Source organism: Erythrolamprus reginae, chromosome 2, assembly GCF_031021105.1.
Source record: "Erythrolamprus reginae isolate rEryReg1 chromosome 2, rEryReg1.hap1, whole genome shotgun sequence".
Classification (NCBI taxonomy): domain Eukaryota; kingdom Metazoa; phylum Chordata; class Lepidosauria; order Squamata; family Dipsadidae; genus Erythrolamprus; species Erythrolamprus reginae.
The window spans coordinates 218,581,232-218,598,316 of NC_091951.1; the positions used below are offsets into that span (position 1 = coordinate 218,581,232).

At 35.9% G+C, this 17,085-nt stretch overlaps 1 protein-coding gene across 3 annotated transcripts in view; it reads left to right on the forward strand.

Moving 5' to 3' along the window:
- The window catches only part of CHD1L (chromodomain helicase DNA binding protein 1 like), a 65,579-nt gene that overhangs the window by 25,743 nt on the left and 22,751 nt on the right, over positions 1-17,085 (forward strand). Inside the window, exons 11-17 of one of the 3 annotated variants that reach the window (XM_070741872.1) lie at positions 453-526; positions 2,979-3,089; positions 9,636-9,750; positions 13,138-13,291; positions 14,283-14,448; positions 15,861-16,007; positions 16,462-16,621. In XM_070741872.1, the coding sequence (XP_070597973.1) occupies positions 453-526; positions 2,979-3,089; positions 9,636-9,750; positions 13,138-13,291; positions 14,283-14,448; positions 15,861-16,007; positions 16,462-16,621 (927 nt within the window). Of the gene's footprint in view, positions 1-452; positions 527-2,978; positions 3,090-9,635; positions 9,751-13,137; positions 13,292-14,282; positions 14,449-15,860; positions 16,008-16,457; positions 16,622-17,085 lie in introns of all 3 variants that reach the window. The other 2 variants (XM_070741871.1, XM_070741873.1) reach the window with 2 other exon arrangements.

Sequence of the window (17,085 nt, forward strand, 5' to 3'; positions counted from 1 at the left end):
AACAAGTAGGGGAAAATTTTACATTTTACCCAGCTCCCTCTGACTCATTCTCAATGGCTTAAACATGCCATCCAATGACAAGAAAAGAATTTGGGCCAGTCTCAGTACTGTAGTGATATTGGTGCTCATGAAGCCAATAAACAGAGAAATAGATGCTAATCAACTCTCCTATCTCTGCAGATTTAGTACAAACTGTGAAAACAGGTTTATGGCTTAGGCACTTCTCTTCTCCAAAGAATATCGCAACAAAAGTTCCAGTAATGAAATGAGCTATCTCCCCTATCCTCAAATGATTTAGCCCAAGCATCTCTTTTTAGCATGGAGATAATAATATCTCATATCCTATGCTTATTGAATTCAGAGGATGATATGTATAGAGATGTTATCTATTTTGAATGTGCTTTATGAAAAGGTGGAGCAACGGTCAAAATATTCTTTTTTTTTAATTGCAGGAAGCATCGTGTTCTGTTGTTTTCACAAATGACTCAAATGTTAGATATTCTGCAAGATTACATGGAATATAGAGGTAAATGTTTTTGATGTAACTGGATTTATTTTTAGAATTCCTATTGTTGAGAATAAAACAATGCTTTCTATTGGAAAATCCTGAAAAAAGTTGGTTTCTTACCTATGATTGTGAGTTCTTTGCATGTTCATCTTTGATGAACTTTGAATACATGAATTATGCTTCCATAGAACACCCCATTTGGAATTTTCTAAAACATATATCATTTGATCTCACATATAGGATATGACTAAAAATGGCTATTGCTGAACCCTTCAGTTTCTAAAGTCACCTCAATGGGTTTGAATGATAGAGAAATTATCTGAGATGAAGTAGGTGGGCTGTATGAGTTCACGTATACTTAATAACTGCATTTATAGGTCTCTTTAATTTAGATACATGGTTGATACTTCTTCGTTGTTGTCAGATGATAGCCCATCTAAAGTCTATGGAGATCCTTAGTTATCCAGGTCATAGTGGTCTCAAAGGTGTTTTTTCAAAAGGCTCTGTAATAGCCCCTCAAACATTTTGCTTCCCATTCAAGTAGCTTCATTGGTTCTGGCAGGATGGTGGGAATGATCCTTCCACCCTTCCCACCATCCTGCCAGAATAAATAAAGCTTCTTGGACAAGAAGCAAAACATCTTTTTCCTCAAGGCAAAAAGCAGTCCAGTTGCCTTTTTAAAAAGCAGCTTTGAGACAGCTCTTTTAATGATTGCATCCCTTGAGATACAAAGATCGTCTTTATAAAAATAAAAATCTGGACCTATATAGTTATCCAGCATAGCTTGAGAAGGGAATGCAATGGAAAAAGATTTCCAGCATTGCTACTGTGGAATGAGGACAGATTAGGAGAAAGCCCAACGTTTGGCCAACTTGAAATAAAACTTGGTGATTGTAATTAATCAGAAAGTGCTCAAAATAGGCTCTGAAAGCCAACCATAAACAGGGTTTCAATTGTAATAGTATATTCTGTTCCAGGTGCAAAACCAACAGCCTTTTAACCAATGATGTCAAATTTTGAACAGAATTGAAGCAGGGACTATTATGTCATAATTCAAATAAAAAGTAGAAAATAATTTTAATGTGAAAAAAGAGGGAGAATGTTTCATAAGATCTGTAGTTCACCAGCTTTTCCAAGTATAGCCAAAAGTCTGATAAAGTCTTGAATATCAAGTAACAAATATTATTAAAAAGTATAAGTTCCTCAGATACATCGAATACCGTATTTTAAGACGCACCCTTTTCCTCCCTAAAAGAGGCTGATGATTTGGGTCTTATACTCTGAATGTAGCTTCCCCCACACCAGCACTAACTAGCTGCTAACGATCTTCCCAGCTCTTGCCTTGCAGGCTCTTTCATTCTTTCTCTCTGCGAATAATGTTTTCCAAGCCCTAAGTCTTTGCATGTTTTTTTCATTGCTCTAACTTACTCTGAAAAAATTCCTTTCCAGCCCTAACCAGGTACTAACAATATTCACAGCTTTTACCAGCTTGCCAGCTCTTTCATTGTTACTCTCTGCAAATAATGTTTTCCAAGTCCTAAGCCTTTGCAGTGTTTTTTCCATTGCTCTACTTGCTCCGAATATTTTTTTCCAGGTCCTAATGATATTCCCAGCTCTTACTGGCTTGCCAGCTCTTTCATTGTTACTCTCTGCAAATAATGTTTTCCAAGCAGGGTTTTTTTCCCCATTGGTCTAACTTGCTCCAAATATTTTTTTCCAGCGCTAACCAGGTGCTAAACATGTTACCAGCTCTTACCCACTTGCAATCTCTTTCATGTTACTCTCTCTGAATAAAGCCCTAAACAGCGGATAAAATAATGTGCTAAATCTGACTAGACTAAGGATGCTAGCCAGATCTGATAAGCAGATTCTTTTCCCTATTTTCCTCCCCAAAAACTAAGGTGCATCTTATACTCCAGTGCATCTTGTACTCCAAAAAATACGGTATACATACTGACGTAAACTTTAAATTGGGGTAGGGCAGGGAGAAAGGTAGGGATGATAGATTGATTTGCAGATGTAGGTTAAATTACTTTATCGTAATGTGTTAAAAATGCATTGTTGAGGCCCTGTTTTGATTTTGTTTGGTATGTCTTTTAATGTATGTGAATTCAGCAACAACCTCTTTCTCAGTGGAAGAGCACTCTATGCATCTGATGAAATGAATTGCAGCTCGTTAATGCTTTATGCCCTTTAATCATGTTTGGTAGTATTATTAGGTAGAAATATTAGAATGTTGTTGATACAATCTATAAATAACAGAATATTAAAAACTGTTTCTCCTTCCCTCCCTCTAATACAAATACTGTATTCCCATTTTTCCTGTCTAAGCACATATTTTCCTAATGGTTGCTAAATATTTTTGGTATTTATTTTCTTAATGATTGCTATATACTTTTTATACTTTTTTCAAATATAAGAATAATGTATCTCTCATGAATGTTTAATGTTTCTTTAAAAAACTGAAAAGGTTACAGCTATGAGCGCCTGGATGGATCTGTCCGAGGAGAAGAGAGACATCTTGCCATTAACAACTTTGCTCAGCAGCCTATTTTTGTTTTCCTTCTGAGTACCAAGGCAGGTAAGCAACCATGGCTTTTCTATGTGCTATGCTTGCTATTTTGTTAATTTGAAAAAAGTACCCTATTTTCCCCAAAATAAGACATCCCTGATAATAAGCCTAATCTGGTTTTTGAGTGCATAAGAATAAGGCCAAGCACTTGTTTCAGGGTTCAAAAAAATATAAGACAGGGTCTTATTTTCAGGGAAACACGGTAGTATTCTTACATGAGTAAAAGTATAAAGAAAGTTAGAAAAGAAGAATGAGAAGAAAAGGGAAAGAGTGATGTGTGTGTTCCAATCTTCATCACAAATCTCTTCAAACAATATTTCTTCTTCCCATAATCCTTCTCTTATTTATAAACAAATCCATAAACCCTCAGTTTTTCAGGCCTGGTATCAGTAAATAATCTTAAAGGGATTGCCAAAATTTCATTTATTCATCAAATTTATGTAGCTTATCTAATCAGAAATGAGTCTGAGTATTTTTTAAAAATATATTATTTTAATTTTTAAAATTTCAACCAGCCTCTTTTGTATATCCATTAAACATTATTTATCCAGGTAATTCTCTTTGGCTGCTACTTATATTTCCACTTTAAATATCTGGTGGACATCCCTTTTAGCATATCTCTTTATATTTATAGATCAAACTGGGTGTATACCAAGAGATTGGGGAATGGCAGTTATAGTACCAATTTATAAAAAGGGCAATAAAAATGATCCATGTAACTACTCAGAAAATGTACCACAGCTTTTAACTATCCCAAGAATTAACACTGATCAAAATCCATGTTTATTTTTTAATGTCATCTCAAACTGCTCTTTCATTTTTTAAATTATAAATTGTTATTACAAGTTTTAAAAAGAAGACAAGTTAACAAAAACTAATGCAGAATAAAGAAAACAAAGAAAAAGAAAACTGCAAAAAATATTTTTAAAAAGAAAGAAGTTGCCAATTTTCTTTGCAGCGAATTGAAGTATGATTACAAAATTATCTTTTAATTTAACAAAAGAAAAGCTCCTATAGTTTCTGATCATCAAAACCACAAGTCATAAGTGCATTTCTTTCTATTTATTTAAAACATCTGCAAGGGATTTCCAGTCAGCTATAAATATAGTTATTATTCTTTATCCATTTTTGCAAGTTTTATCACATTTGCCAACCATTCTTCTATTGTGTGTAGTGTTGGACCTTTCAATTTTTGATTATATACTGCTCAAAAAAATAAAGGGAACACTTAAACAACAGAATATAAGTCCAAGTAAATCAAACTTCTGTGAAATCAAACTGTCCATTTAGGAAGCAACACTGATTTGACAATAAATTTCATTTTGTTGTCATAACTTTCAACTTTGTACAGAACAAAGTATTCAATGAGAACATTTCATTCATTCAGATCTAGGATGTGTTACTTGCGTGTTCCCTTTATTTTTTGAGCAGTGTATGTAATAACCTCACTGCAGTTGTCAGGCATAAAAACTAATCACTGTTGAAGATGATGTAATGAGCTCTGTACTCCCCCCCCCAAACACAGCATTTTTCTTAAAGCCATTTCAATTACATTGATTACGAGGAGGCACCACATGATTTTATTCTCATTGAGAATCCTCAGATATTTTGGAATCTTAGGTGGTAGGAAGCCCTCTTCAAGCCCTTTATTAACTGTTGTTAATTTCTTCTCCATAATTTCTACTTTCTTATTTGTCTGTTTGTCTGTTCCATTTTTGTTTTTCCACTATTTTTATTTTTATTTTATGTTCATTTTGAATTTTTTCAATTTTATCATTTATATTTTCATTTCTCCAATCTCTATTTTAATTTCTGAATGATGGACATTTGTCCCTTCATAGTTATTTATTATAGTTCCTGTGCTTTCGTTATGGATTCTTGCGTCCTTGCTATAGTTTTTTTGTATGTTTTGCAGCATTAACCACATGCTCTACATATTGATTATTGAACTTGTTTTATCAGGTCCTAATGTTGTCTCAATCGATCTTTGTCCAGGGAGTGCAGGTGAAATTACAGCTGGGCTTAATGTTGTTTTCTTCCCTGTATTTGTTATTACATTTGTACTTGTCATTTTTAAACTTTGTACAATTTATTCCAAATATTGCTAATATATCAAATTTCTACATATTATAATATCTCATAATCCTTTTGCCTTACTACTACACACAGTTTTGATTAAAATTAAAAGTCACTTGACTTTATTTTAATTTCTAATTCTTAACTTGTCTTATAGATACTATATAATATCATGTAGTATAATATTTTTCTATGATTTTAACTAATTTCTCATGACTAAATTGTTAAAATAGTTATTCTGTAACAAACTACCTTAATTCTATAACAATTATAATAATATTTGGAAAGATATATAATATATTTGAAGCAGTATGTAGAAAAAGTGAAAAGAAAAGATCTAAGAAAACATAATACTTATATTTGTCAGTTAGTGTCAGTGTCCTATTACTTGCAGCAAAATTTTTGTTTAGTCACCTGTCAGCATTACTGTCTCTTTTGTTATGTATAACAGTTAATTTAAATTGTCTCTTTTTTCTAGTCAAATATTTCTTCCTCCTTTGCAATAAAAATTGTCTTTTAAATTTTTAGGCCCGAAGAAAAAAAATCTCATATCAAATTTATCCCCAAATCCAGTTTTGTAGACTTCTTTTTCTTTCTCTCTAAGGTGTTTGAAATCCACTTCCTGTAATGGCTTCTCTTTCGGAAGTATGACTCTTTCACTTCTTAATTCCTCCATCATTATTATTTATTGGATTTTATTCTCTTTCGGAAGTATGACTCCTTTCACTTCTTAATTCCTCCATCATTAGCACTTAGTTCCACTTCTCACAATATTTAAAGTATTCAAAGTTTAAAGCGACAGATCTTCTTATTTCCTAGTAGAAGAATGCATAACAAAGTTTATAGCAAAAAGAAATCCAAGGTAATTCCTCTCAGGGCTTTTACTCTGACTTCTCTGTTGTCATTTCTCTTCCTTCACATTTGTGTGTTGTCAGTTTTTATTTCAATTTCTGCTTCAATGTCAGGAAACGCCACTTACTCATTGTCAGCTGCTACAGTCAGTATTTAAGAAAAATAAAACTCAGAGTCCTTTTTAAGGTTCAAAAGTGAATTTATCAAAAATCTGAACTGAAAGCAGTCAAGGTTAAAGCAAAGACTGGAGAAAAAGGCCTATCAGTGTATACCAACGCCCCATCTCCAGTGGGCGGAGCTATCCTCCAATAGATTGGGACATACCAAAGTTAAGGATTCTCTATGGGCGGGATACTAGGGCCTGGAAGAGACCCCTCATTAGAAAAAACATGTCGGAATACCCCACAGCCGAATCCTGAGTCCTTCTCAGCGAAGGCATCTATCTTGTAGTGTCTGATGAATGGCGTGGGCGATGCCCACATAGCTGCCCTGCAGATCTCCTCAATGGGGATGCTAGACAGCCATGCCGCTGAGGTGGCAGCACTATGAGTTGAGTGAGCTGTGACTCCCTGCGGCGGGGGGTGCCCCGCCAGCTGATATGCAAGGGAAATGGTGTTCCGCAGCCAGCTTCCCACAGTAGTGGTTGAAACTTTGCGGCCCAAGGTGGCCGGGCAAAAGGAAATGAACAGCGCGTCTGATTTACAGGAAGCTGCTGTTCGTTCTGTGTATATGGATAAGGCCTTCCTAACATCTAGCGTGTGCCAGGAGAGTTCCTGTTCTGAGCTCGGGTTCTCACAGAAGGAAGGGAGAATCACCTCCTGCTTTCTGTGGAAGGAGGAGTCCACCTTCGGAGTAAAGGTGGGGATACATGCATATATCAAACTCCTTTTTGACACCCCCCCCTTTGGAGATTGGCCAATCCCTAATGTCCATGACCACGTCACATTTATGGAATGTAACTTCTAACGGTCTCCTCCTGGTCACCTGGTTTCAAGGAAAACTAAACTTATTCCACTTCACAGGGCCTCCTGCATACTCCCCCCCCCCAAATCCCTCCCCGTAACTATTGGCAACCAAGCATAGAAATGATGCAGAAATATAGCGAAGGTTGACACTCATTTTTAGAGTCTTAATCTTAGCACACAATTTAATTCTTTGTTGTGATTTTCACCAAGTTCCAAAGGTTTTGACAATTTAGTTTCTTCTGATGTATACAAGTCCCTCTTCTGCTTCCTGCTGTGTGGCTGTCTTTGGTCTGGACTTGTCAAATGAGGCAGATTTTCTCCAGACGGCTCCAGGGGGTTCCCCTGAGTGAACAGGTGTTTGCTTCACACCCACTCACTCCAGAGTGTCCCCCACAGATTCGCAGATCTCTTCGGGATCTGCGATGCCCTAAATGGGCATCCAACTTCAGAAATTCATGCTGTGGGTCCGGAGCCTGTTCCCACAACACACACCACTAGGATGATCAGCACTGGAAGTCCTCTTAGCTTTTTGATTAGGTATTAAAATTATTTTGAATGCCTGATATGGAGTTAACTAGACATTTGAGAAAACAACTAAAAAGTGTATGTCAGAGCAAATGAATGAACAATTTTTTAAAAGGCTATGTCAAATGGCAGATAAGAGTTCAATTGTCCAGTCAAGCATTATGATACAGCTGTAAAATGTTCTTTAGATAAACAAAGCTCAAAACAATATTTCTGAAATGTACACTGAGTTAGCTAATATAAAAAATCATAATAGTAGAGATAATTTAAGGATTAAAGAAGTTTCAGAGACTACAGATTTAGTGTTTATATTGCTCTGGTCCAAAATTATTGTGAAAAGATCAGTATCATATAATATTGATACTGTATAGTGACATAAAAAGATCAGTATAATCATTAGATGTATTAATGATGAAGCCTCTGGGAAGTTTTATTTGTTAAGTCGTCTTTTTTTGTCAAAAGCCAGCTATTTTAACCAAAAAGATAAATTGTAGAAAAATGTGAGGTTGTGAAGATCAAATAGGATGGTGGGAGTATTTTTCCAAGATATTGGCATTCTATGCTGTAACAAAAGAAAATAATTTAAATCATTTACAGAAAACCTTATGCAGAACAAGATGTGTTATCAGAGGGGATTTCCATTTAAACTACCGGTAATTATTTTTATGTCACAAAGAGAAAATTTATTTCAGCTGAATGAAAAGCAGCTTGTTGGCAAAATTTATTCCCAGTGTAAAAGAAGCAATTAATAAACTGTCCTTGGAATTTGGGGAAGTTGGCTCAAGCATAAGCTGAAGATAAGAATGCTATATCAAGCTGCAAAGGAAACAAAATTACACTGAATATTTTAGCGCTTCTTGATCCTTCGTATTTAGAAGAAGAAAGACAAAATTAAAAATATATTAAATTATGGGACTAAAAATGTCTGTCTTTTAAAATAATACTTTATTTTCTTTGTGATTGCATACTTTCCATATGTATTTTTAAGTGGTTCTGTAAAGGCTTGAAATGACTAAACAACTATAAAGATGAAATACTGCATAAATTTTGAATGAATGGTTTATTGATTGAATGGATTAAATAGAATTTGTTATCTTCTGCAATCAAAAGACTTTATATCTTAGAGCTATCATCTTATATAAAATGCCCAAAACAAATTTTAAATTTTATTAATAAAATAGGCCAAACAATCCAAGTACTTTTCTAAATAACTCCATTATGAGCAATTTATAATGCTAATACAATGGGGGTCTGATCATATCGCAAAAAGGTGCAATTGCACAGAGTGGATGGAGCAACAGACAAGCAGTCCCTGTAAGCATTTTCTTAAAATTATGAAAATGACACCATTAACATTTTATTTGACATCTGTGTCAGATAAGTAAAGATGGTTTGAAGAAGATACTTTTTGGAGATATAAAAGAGCCAAAGTAGGGAGGGTTTTAAAAGTCACTGTTTCAAAGTTCAGGTTATGTTTTGAGGCAAAAAGAAAGCCATTTTAGGTTGTCTTTGACTTTCAGGAATTTGTTTAGTGACTGAAGTTACAACAGCACTGAAAAAAGTGTCTTAATGACATTTTTCATGCTTATGATCATTGTTGCAGCACCCCCGTAGTCACATGATCAAAATCCAGATGCGTGGCAACTGGTTCATACTTATGACAGTTGGCGTCACATGGTCACCTTTTGCAACCTTCTGATGAGCAAAGTCAATAGAAGAACCAGATTCACTTAACAACCTTGTTACTTACTAAACACCTGCAATGATTCACTTAACAACTATGGCAAGAAAGGTCATAAAATTGGGCAAAATGACTTAATGACTTTACACTTAGCCACAGAAATGTTGAGCTCAATTGTGGCTGTAAGTCAAGGACTATTTGGCGGCCTAGAGCCCAAATAGGACGCGCTTATTTAGGTATGTGCCCACTACAATCCAGAATAGGATGCCTCCCTTTGAGACATAATCTAATTATGTAGAATATGAAAATATTATTACCTGTTTATAAATCTGTATCTGTACATCATTGCTTATCAAATGAAATATTTATTTTTTGTACTTTTCACTTGAATTAAGGCTATAGAAAGGCTGGTTTCCTTTTATTATAATTTATACATATTTTCCTTTATATTCCAAGGTGGAGTTGGTATCAATCTCACAGCAGCAGATACAGTTATTTTTGTTGACAGTGATTTTAATCCACAAAATGATGTGCAAGCAGCAGCCAGAGCCCATAGGATTGGCCAGAAGAAGTGAGCAAAAATCGATGGCTTCTACATGTAAATTTGTGGAGGGTGGGCAGTTTCATAAGGGCATTTTTAGTAAGTCCTGCTACATTATTGCAGTCCCTCCCCAACCACTTTACAGCTAAGAGGTATGTCTTTGATTTAAACTATCTCAACAACCTAACCCAAATCAACTTCACTGTAGACCGCGTTGAAAAAGCAATCCGTGACCTCAAACCTTCCCTATCAGTCGGACCAGACAGTCTTTGTGCATACTTCCTAAAAAAGCTTTCTTCTGTTATATCTGAACCTCTAAGCATTATCTTCCAAAAATCCTTCATGACCAGCATACTCCCCAAGCTATGGCCAAAAGCAATAGTCAACCCCATCTTCAAAAAAGGAGACCCTTCTCTCGTTGACCAATATCACTATGCTGCATCTCGTGTAATATCATGGAATCAATTATAAATCAATCAAACACCCTTTACTTAGAATCTAATAACCTACTCTCTAACAAACAATTTGGATTCAGAAAGAAATTATCCTGCAACCTACAACTATTTCACTGCAAAAACATTTGGACTACCCACCTAGATCAAGGAAAATCCATTGATGCAATTTATATTGACTTTTGCGAAGCCTTCGACTCAGTGGTCCACGACAAACTGCTCCTAAAACTCAAATCCTATGGCATCTCAGGATTCCTCCACAGCTGGATTACTGCATTCCTGTCAAATAGGCAACAAGTTGTCAAAATTGGAAGTGCCATTTCCACCCCTGTCCCTGTCAAAAGTGGTGTTCTCCAGGGCAGCGTACTAGGTCCTACTCTTTTCATTCTCTACATCAACGACCTCTGCGATCATATCACAAGCAACTGTATTCTTTTTGCCGACGATATAAAACTTTTCAACACTACGGACAACACATCTACTCTCCAAAAAGGCCTCGATTTTGTCTCAGATTGGTCTAACACCTGGCAACTTCAAATATCAACCAACAAATGCTCTACCCTCCACATCGGCAAAACGAATCCAAACGTCATATGTAAACTGAATAAACAAATTCTCACAGCCAACCCCCACTCAGTAAAAGACCTTGGAATACTAATATCAAATGACCTAAGTGCTAAAGCCCACTGCAACAATATCGCCAAAAAGGCTTCTAGAGTTATTAACCTGATCCTACATAGCTTCTGCTCTGGCAATCTCACACTACTCACAAGAGCCTACAAAACTTGCCAGACCCATTCTTGAATACAGCTCATCTCTCTGGAACCCATACCACATCTCGGACATCAACACCCTCGAAAACGTCCAAAGATACTTCACCAGAAGAGCCCTTCACTCCTCCACTTGAAATAGAATACCCTATGAAAAAAGACTAACAATACTGGGTTTAAAAAGCTTAGAACTATGACGCCTAAATCACAATTTAACTATTGCCCACAAGATCATATGCTGCAACATCCTGCCTGTCAATGACTACTTCAGCTTCAACCGCAACAACACAAGAGCACACAACAGATTCAAACTTAATATTAACTGCTCCAAACTTGACTGTAAAAAATATGACTTTAGCAATCGAGTTGTCGAAGTGTGGAACTCATTACCGGACTCAATAGTGTCAACCCCATTTCTCCCTTAGACTATCCACGATTGACCTCTCCAGGTTCCTAAGAGGTCAGTAAGGGGCGTACATAAGTGGACTAGTGTGCCTTTCGTCCCCTGTCCAATTGTGTCTCCTTTATCTCATATCTCATATATCTTTTCTTCCTTTCATGTATCTTCTCTATTTTTATATCTTTTCTTCTATCCTTTTCTTTATATATATTACTACATGTCTATTCTCTTCAATATGTATTGTGTATTGGACAAAATAAATAAATAGAGTATAACACCAGTTAATGTACAGGTAGTCTTCGAGTTACAGTGGCAGTTGGGTCCAGGATTGCTGTTGCTAAGTAATGGAGTCATTAAGTGCAACATCACATTAGCAATCCAGGCAGGCCCTGTTGTTGTTAACTCCAAAACATGGGTCATCGTTAAGCTGTGTGGTATATTGGATGGGATGAGTTAATTCAAAAACATTCAAAAAAAGTATCAACTTGGTACTCCTGTGATAAGAATGTCTCAGTCAACCAGGCTTTGATTGTCCCAAAGGTGCTTTTTTCAAGAGGCAACTGGACTTTCTGGTTTTTCTTTGAAGATGTTTTGTTTCTCATCTGAGAAGCTTCTTCAGCTCTGACTGGATGATGCGGAATGGAAGGATTTATACTCCTTGAATACAACTGGTGATTTGCATTCTTTTAGTGAGCTGTTGAAGTCACCTAGAGATTTATCTCTGTCATCAGGGTCACCTGAGTTGTGCAAATGGGTATGAAGCCTTTTTGGAACTGTTGAAAGAACTGTGTTCTAGACTGAAGATAGATGATGATGTATCCCTCCCCATCTGTTGAGAGAAGACTGTTTAATTTTGACGTAGATGGCCTCTTTCAAACCGGTGGTCCTCTCTTTCCAAAATGTGGACTTTGCTGTCTTCAAAAGAGTGGCCTTTGTCTTTGAAATGCAGATGTAATATTGTCGATGGCATTGTCCTTCAAGAGGTGTCAATCAATGTTTGAAATCAATGATCTTTTTCTTGTAACTGCTGGTGGGATCTCTCTTCAGAGTCTAATATATAGCAGTGTCCTGCAGAAAACCTTGGCCTTTGAGTCATCCGTGTTCAAGATAATTGTGTATCTTCCTTTATCAGCTGGTAGGATGGTGATATTTAGGTCTCTTCCCAAGGATGTAATTGGTCTCCTTGAATTGTGAGATTAGAAGGGGGTACTTTGGCACTGACGAGGGCAGCAGATACCTTCATTCTTAATTGTTCTGCCTCTGATTCTGCCAGTTTATTGTTCCCGATGGCTGATTCTATGGCTGTAAGAACATAGGAGAACATGCATTAGGACAAGATTCAGCAATCCATCTACATTTAAAAGACAGAGGCCACTCTTTTGAACATAAAGCCATAGGTGTCCTCAACACCTGGCAAAATAATGCAAATTACAGCTGTCCTTCCATTCCCCACCATCCAGTCAGAATTGAAGCTTCTTGAATGACAAGCAAAACGTCTTCAAAGAAAAATAAAGTCCAGTTGCCTCTTGAAAAAAGCACATTTGGAACCTTTGTTTTACAATTTACAGATACATAATTTGTCCTCTTACTGTGCAAAATTCTTCAATGTAACTGACGTTGTAGTGCAAAAATAACAAGGGCCACAGAGTCTCAGTTCTGCTTTGGAGACCTATTACTTCCACTGTCATGGAAGCAAAACTAAAATGAGATTTGAGAGAGATTTACCATATCCTGCTGCAATACACATGACTACAAATTATTATATTAATATAAATCTTATTGTACTTTTTTAAAGACCAGTAAAAATCATCCGCTTGATTGGGAGAGATACTGTAGAAGAAATTATCTACCGAAGAGCAATATCAAAACTCCAATTAACTAATACTGTTATTGAAGGGGGGCAGTTTGCACTTGGAGCACACAAAACTCAGGATTTATCAGATGTTCCGGTAAGAGATTGCAAAAAGCACTTTCACAAATTTCAGAGAACACCAGAGGAAATACAGAAGGGTAACCTAAGAGATTAAATGGTGTTTCTATGTTTTTTTTCTTTTTGAATTCTATAAAGTATCAAAATTCTGTGCATGAAGTATACAACATTTAGTTATCATTGGTATACACCACAAACTCTTATTTCTAAATCTAATAGTGATTTAGAGTTGCTTAATTTCCTATAAAGGTTCTTTTATCTAAATCCTATGCAAAATGTGCCTTTATAGAATAAATTATTCATCACATTCTAAGCTTGATCTTTGGGAAGAAATTATCTCTGTAACCTATTTCTTAATCTAAAGTTGCCATTCTTTTTTGGAGAGGGGCGGCATACAAATCTAATAAATTATTATTATTATTATTATTATTATTATTATTATTATTATTATTATTTCATCTGCATCACAAGCAAGTTAATTTTCATCCTGTCGCCAGAATCCTTATTTAATTTGCTACAGGGATAAGTCATCTTCATTCTGACATATCCTTTCTTCCTAAGTGTTTTCTCCAGCATATTTATATTAATATTCATATTTGTTATTAAATGATATGATGTCCCACAGTATATTACAGTATAGTAATATAATAAGGAATGCTTTGATTTACCTCTAACAGTGTTTCTTAAACTTTTTTCTCTAAGGATCCTTTTCTACTTTTATGGAATTTTGGAAGACTTCAAAATAGCTTTTGTAAGGGTTGTATTTATTAGTATTTACCATATTAGAAATCAAAATTGATGTACTGCTGCCACTACCATTTCTCAGAATTGTTTGAAAGAGTCCTAATGTATTACTTGTCAACGTGAATTTTTGAGGGAGTCTTAGGAGATCCCTATGGGTCCTCAGGCCACACTTTAAGAAACACTGGTCTAGATCAACTCTCTAAAAGAAATAGGAAAATAAGAGTAAGATCTTTTAAATGACACTATATTCTATTTTTAAAAAAAAGCTAAATGAAATCCTGAAGTTTGGTTTGGACAAATTGTTGGCAACAGAAGGCAGTACTGTCTGTGATATAGACTTGAGAAGTATCCTTGGGGAGACAAAGGGAGGAATATGGTCAATGGATCCAGTGCAATCAGTCACAGAAACAAATGAAGAACGTACTTTGGAAAGTAAGTTAATGAATCTAACATAAAATACAGTAGAAATCAGATTCCTCACTTGAAACTTGAATTTATTTTTGAACATTAACATTATTTACGTTTATGCTGACCATATTTTTTTATTCTCTTTACCAAAGTTCCTTTTGAACATGCACATTGTGCTAAACCATAGTTGGTATTATGTTTTGCTGAATAAACTCTTGTGGTCTGCTTTACTCATTATTTATTCATTTATTTGTTTCTCACCGTTATTATTTTTATAAATAACTCAAGTTAGTGAACATATCCAACACACCTCCCTCTTCTTATTTTTTTCCTAATGACAACCCTGTGAGGTGGGCTGGGTTGAGAGAGAATAACTGGCCCAAAGTAACCCAATTGGCTTTCATGGCAAAGGTGGGACATACAGTCCCGGTCTCCTTTCTAACCTGATGCTTTAGCTACTAGACTAAGCTACTGTAGCTGCGTGGATTTTTATGAAAGACGAGGATATCATTAAGTACTCTATATGGAGAGGAAATATTTATTTAAATCTAATGACCGTTATGTAGTTTAGGTGTTGATCTGACCTTTAGCTATGGTTGGTTGATGATTTGTAGCCAGCCCATCATATTAATATGATTACACTGAAGAAAACGGGAAGTGGAAATAGTCTATGCACTGCCATAAACTCATAGATGAAAGAGGAGATGCTAAAACAAAGTATACTTGGAATTGAGCCCTTCAGGTGCCCTACTTAAATATGTTTTTTGCAACTTATTTTTTCACTTGTATTTGAAGTAGTGGTTTAAATGTAGTTTTATCTTTTAAAAAAACCTATAGTACAATAGCTTCTTTCTCCTCTTCCACCGTGCAAAAAGGGCAGATACAGGAACAAAGAAAATAACTAGACTGCCCCGTGATTCCTACCGCATAACTAGAAGATAACTGCATGCATTGAGTATAGAAATAAAGCTGGAAGGAAATTGTTACTTCTTTATATTTTTAATGAATTTTTATCATTTATGTATCTAAATTTTCTTCTGATTTATGGATTTATTCAAGTAAAGTATATCAAAATGTAATTGGATAGATAAAGGTGCTACATTTATCAAAAACTGGGGAATTCTTAAATGACAAAACATTTTAAAATACAGTAATAACTTGCCTTGGGGCTCAAACAGTAAAATAATATTGTAAAAAAATAGAGCCTCCAATCTAAGATAATAGAATTTCTCATTCAAGAATATAGGACACTGAAGAATATATTTCTTTCTTGTACTATATATGTCTCTCCATTAAATTTTTATTAATATTTTTTTCAGGTTGGCGATGGTACAGGCTTCTTATTTAATATAGGTGGTGAATTAAAGTCCAATAGTGCTGGAGCTAATCTTAAAGTTAAAATGTATGTCACATTGGTGTTTCATTTTGTTTTTAAGGCCATATGTACATATTTGAGGGCAAAGACTATTCCAAGGAAACTAGCCAAGGGGACAAGAAGGCATATGATCATTTGCTAGAAGATCAGAAAACTCTCCTTGAAGACCTCAGTCAAGGAGGAAGAATTCTCAGAAATAAAGAAAACGTAAGAATAATGTTACATTTTGATACCTTGATTAATGTACCAGAAAAAGCTTATTTGAAATTTATATACAAACATAATGGGAGGTAAAATGGAAATATAATTTCTACTGTCAACTTCCATTGTATGACCTCTTAGGAACCTGTTTGACTGGATTTATTCTCCAGTTTCTATGGACATTCTATGGATATTCTATCCATCAATTTCTAGTCAACCAGAATTTTAAAATCTCAACAAATCTAATACTGGGTAACAAGTTATAAATATGCAAATGAATTTTCAGGCCAAATAACATGGTAAGTCTTATTTTGGTCAATGCAGTGATGTAGTCTTCTTGTTTTGAAAAAAATCTCTAGAAAATTGACCAGAAGAACCTGTGGTAGTATTGGATAAAGAGAAATATAAAAGTAATTTGGATTAAAAAAAGATTATACCCCATAGATGATTTTTCCAGGTTCTTCTTATGACGGCTGATATGGGACCTAGTAAAAAAAGGCCTAAACTGAGCCCAGAAGAGCTGGAAGTTCGGCAAAAAAAATTGCAGGAAGCAGCAATAAAGAGGGCAAGGCTCAGAGAAGAAAAGAGGCAGAGAGCAGCAGAGGCTAAACAGCAGAAAAAGTAAGTTTGGGGAAAGGGGACGTGAGGAGGTTGTGTGCATGCCCACACCCATAATTCCATGCCCCCTCCCCGCAGAGGCATTCGTGCGTGCTTCTGGCACACAATGGCACACCCGTTTTTCGCTCTCCCCAGGTTTCAGAGCCTTTTCTAGGAGGCTGGGGACGGCGAAAACGACCTCCCCAGCCCCAGAGGCCCTCTGGAGGCCAGAAATGTCTTTCTTCGAGTTGGGAAACAGGACATTTCTGACCTCCAGAGGGCCTGGGGAGGGGCACCTTCCCCAGGCTCCAATAAAGGCTCTGCAGTTTGGGGAGAGCAAAAACTGGACCTTCCCCACGCCTTCTGGAGGCTGAAAACTGGGTGTTTCCCAACTCCTAGTGGGCCCAGAAAGCCCGAAAATCAGCAGGCCAGCACACACTTGCACACTGGACCTGAGCTCATGTACCCACCGATATGGTTCTACATGC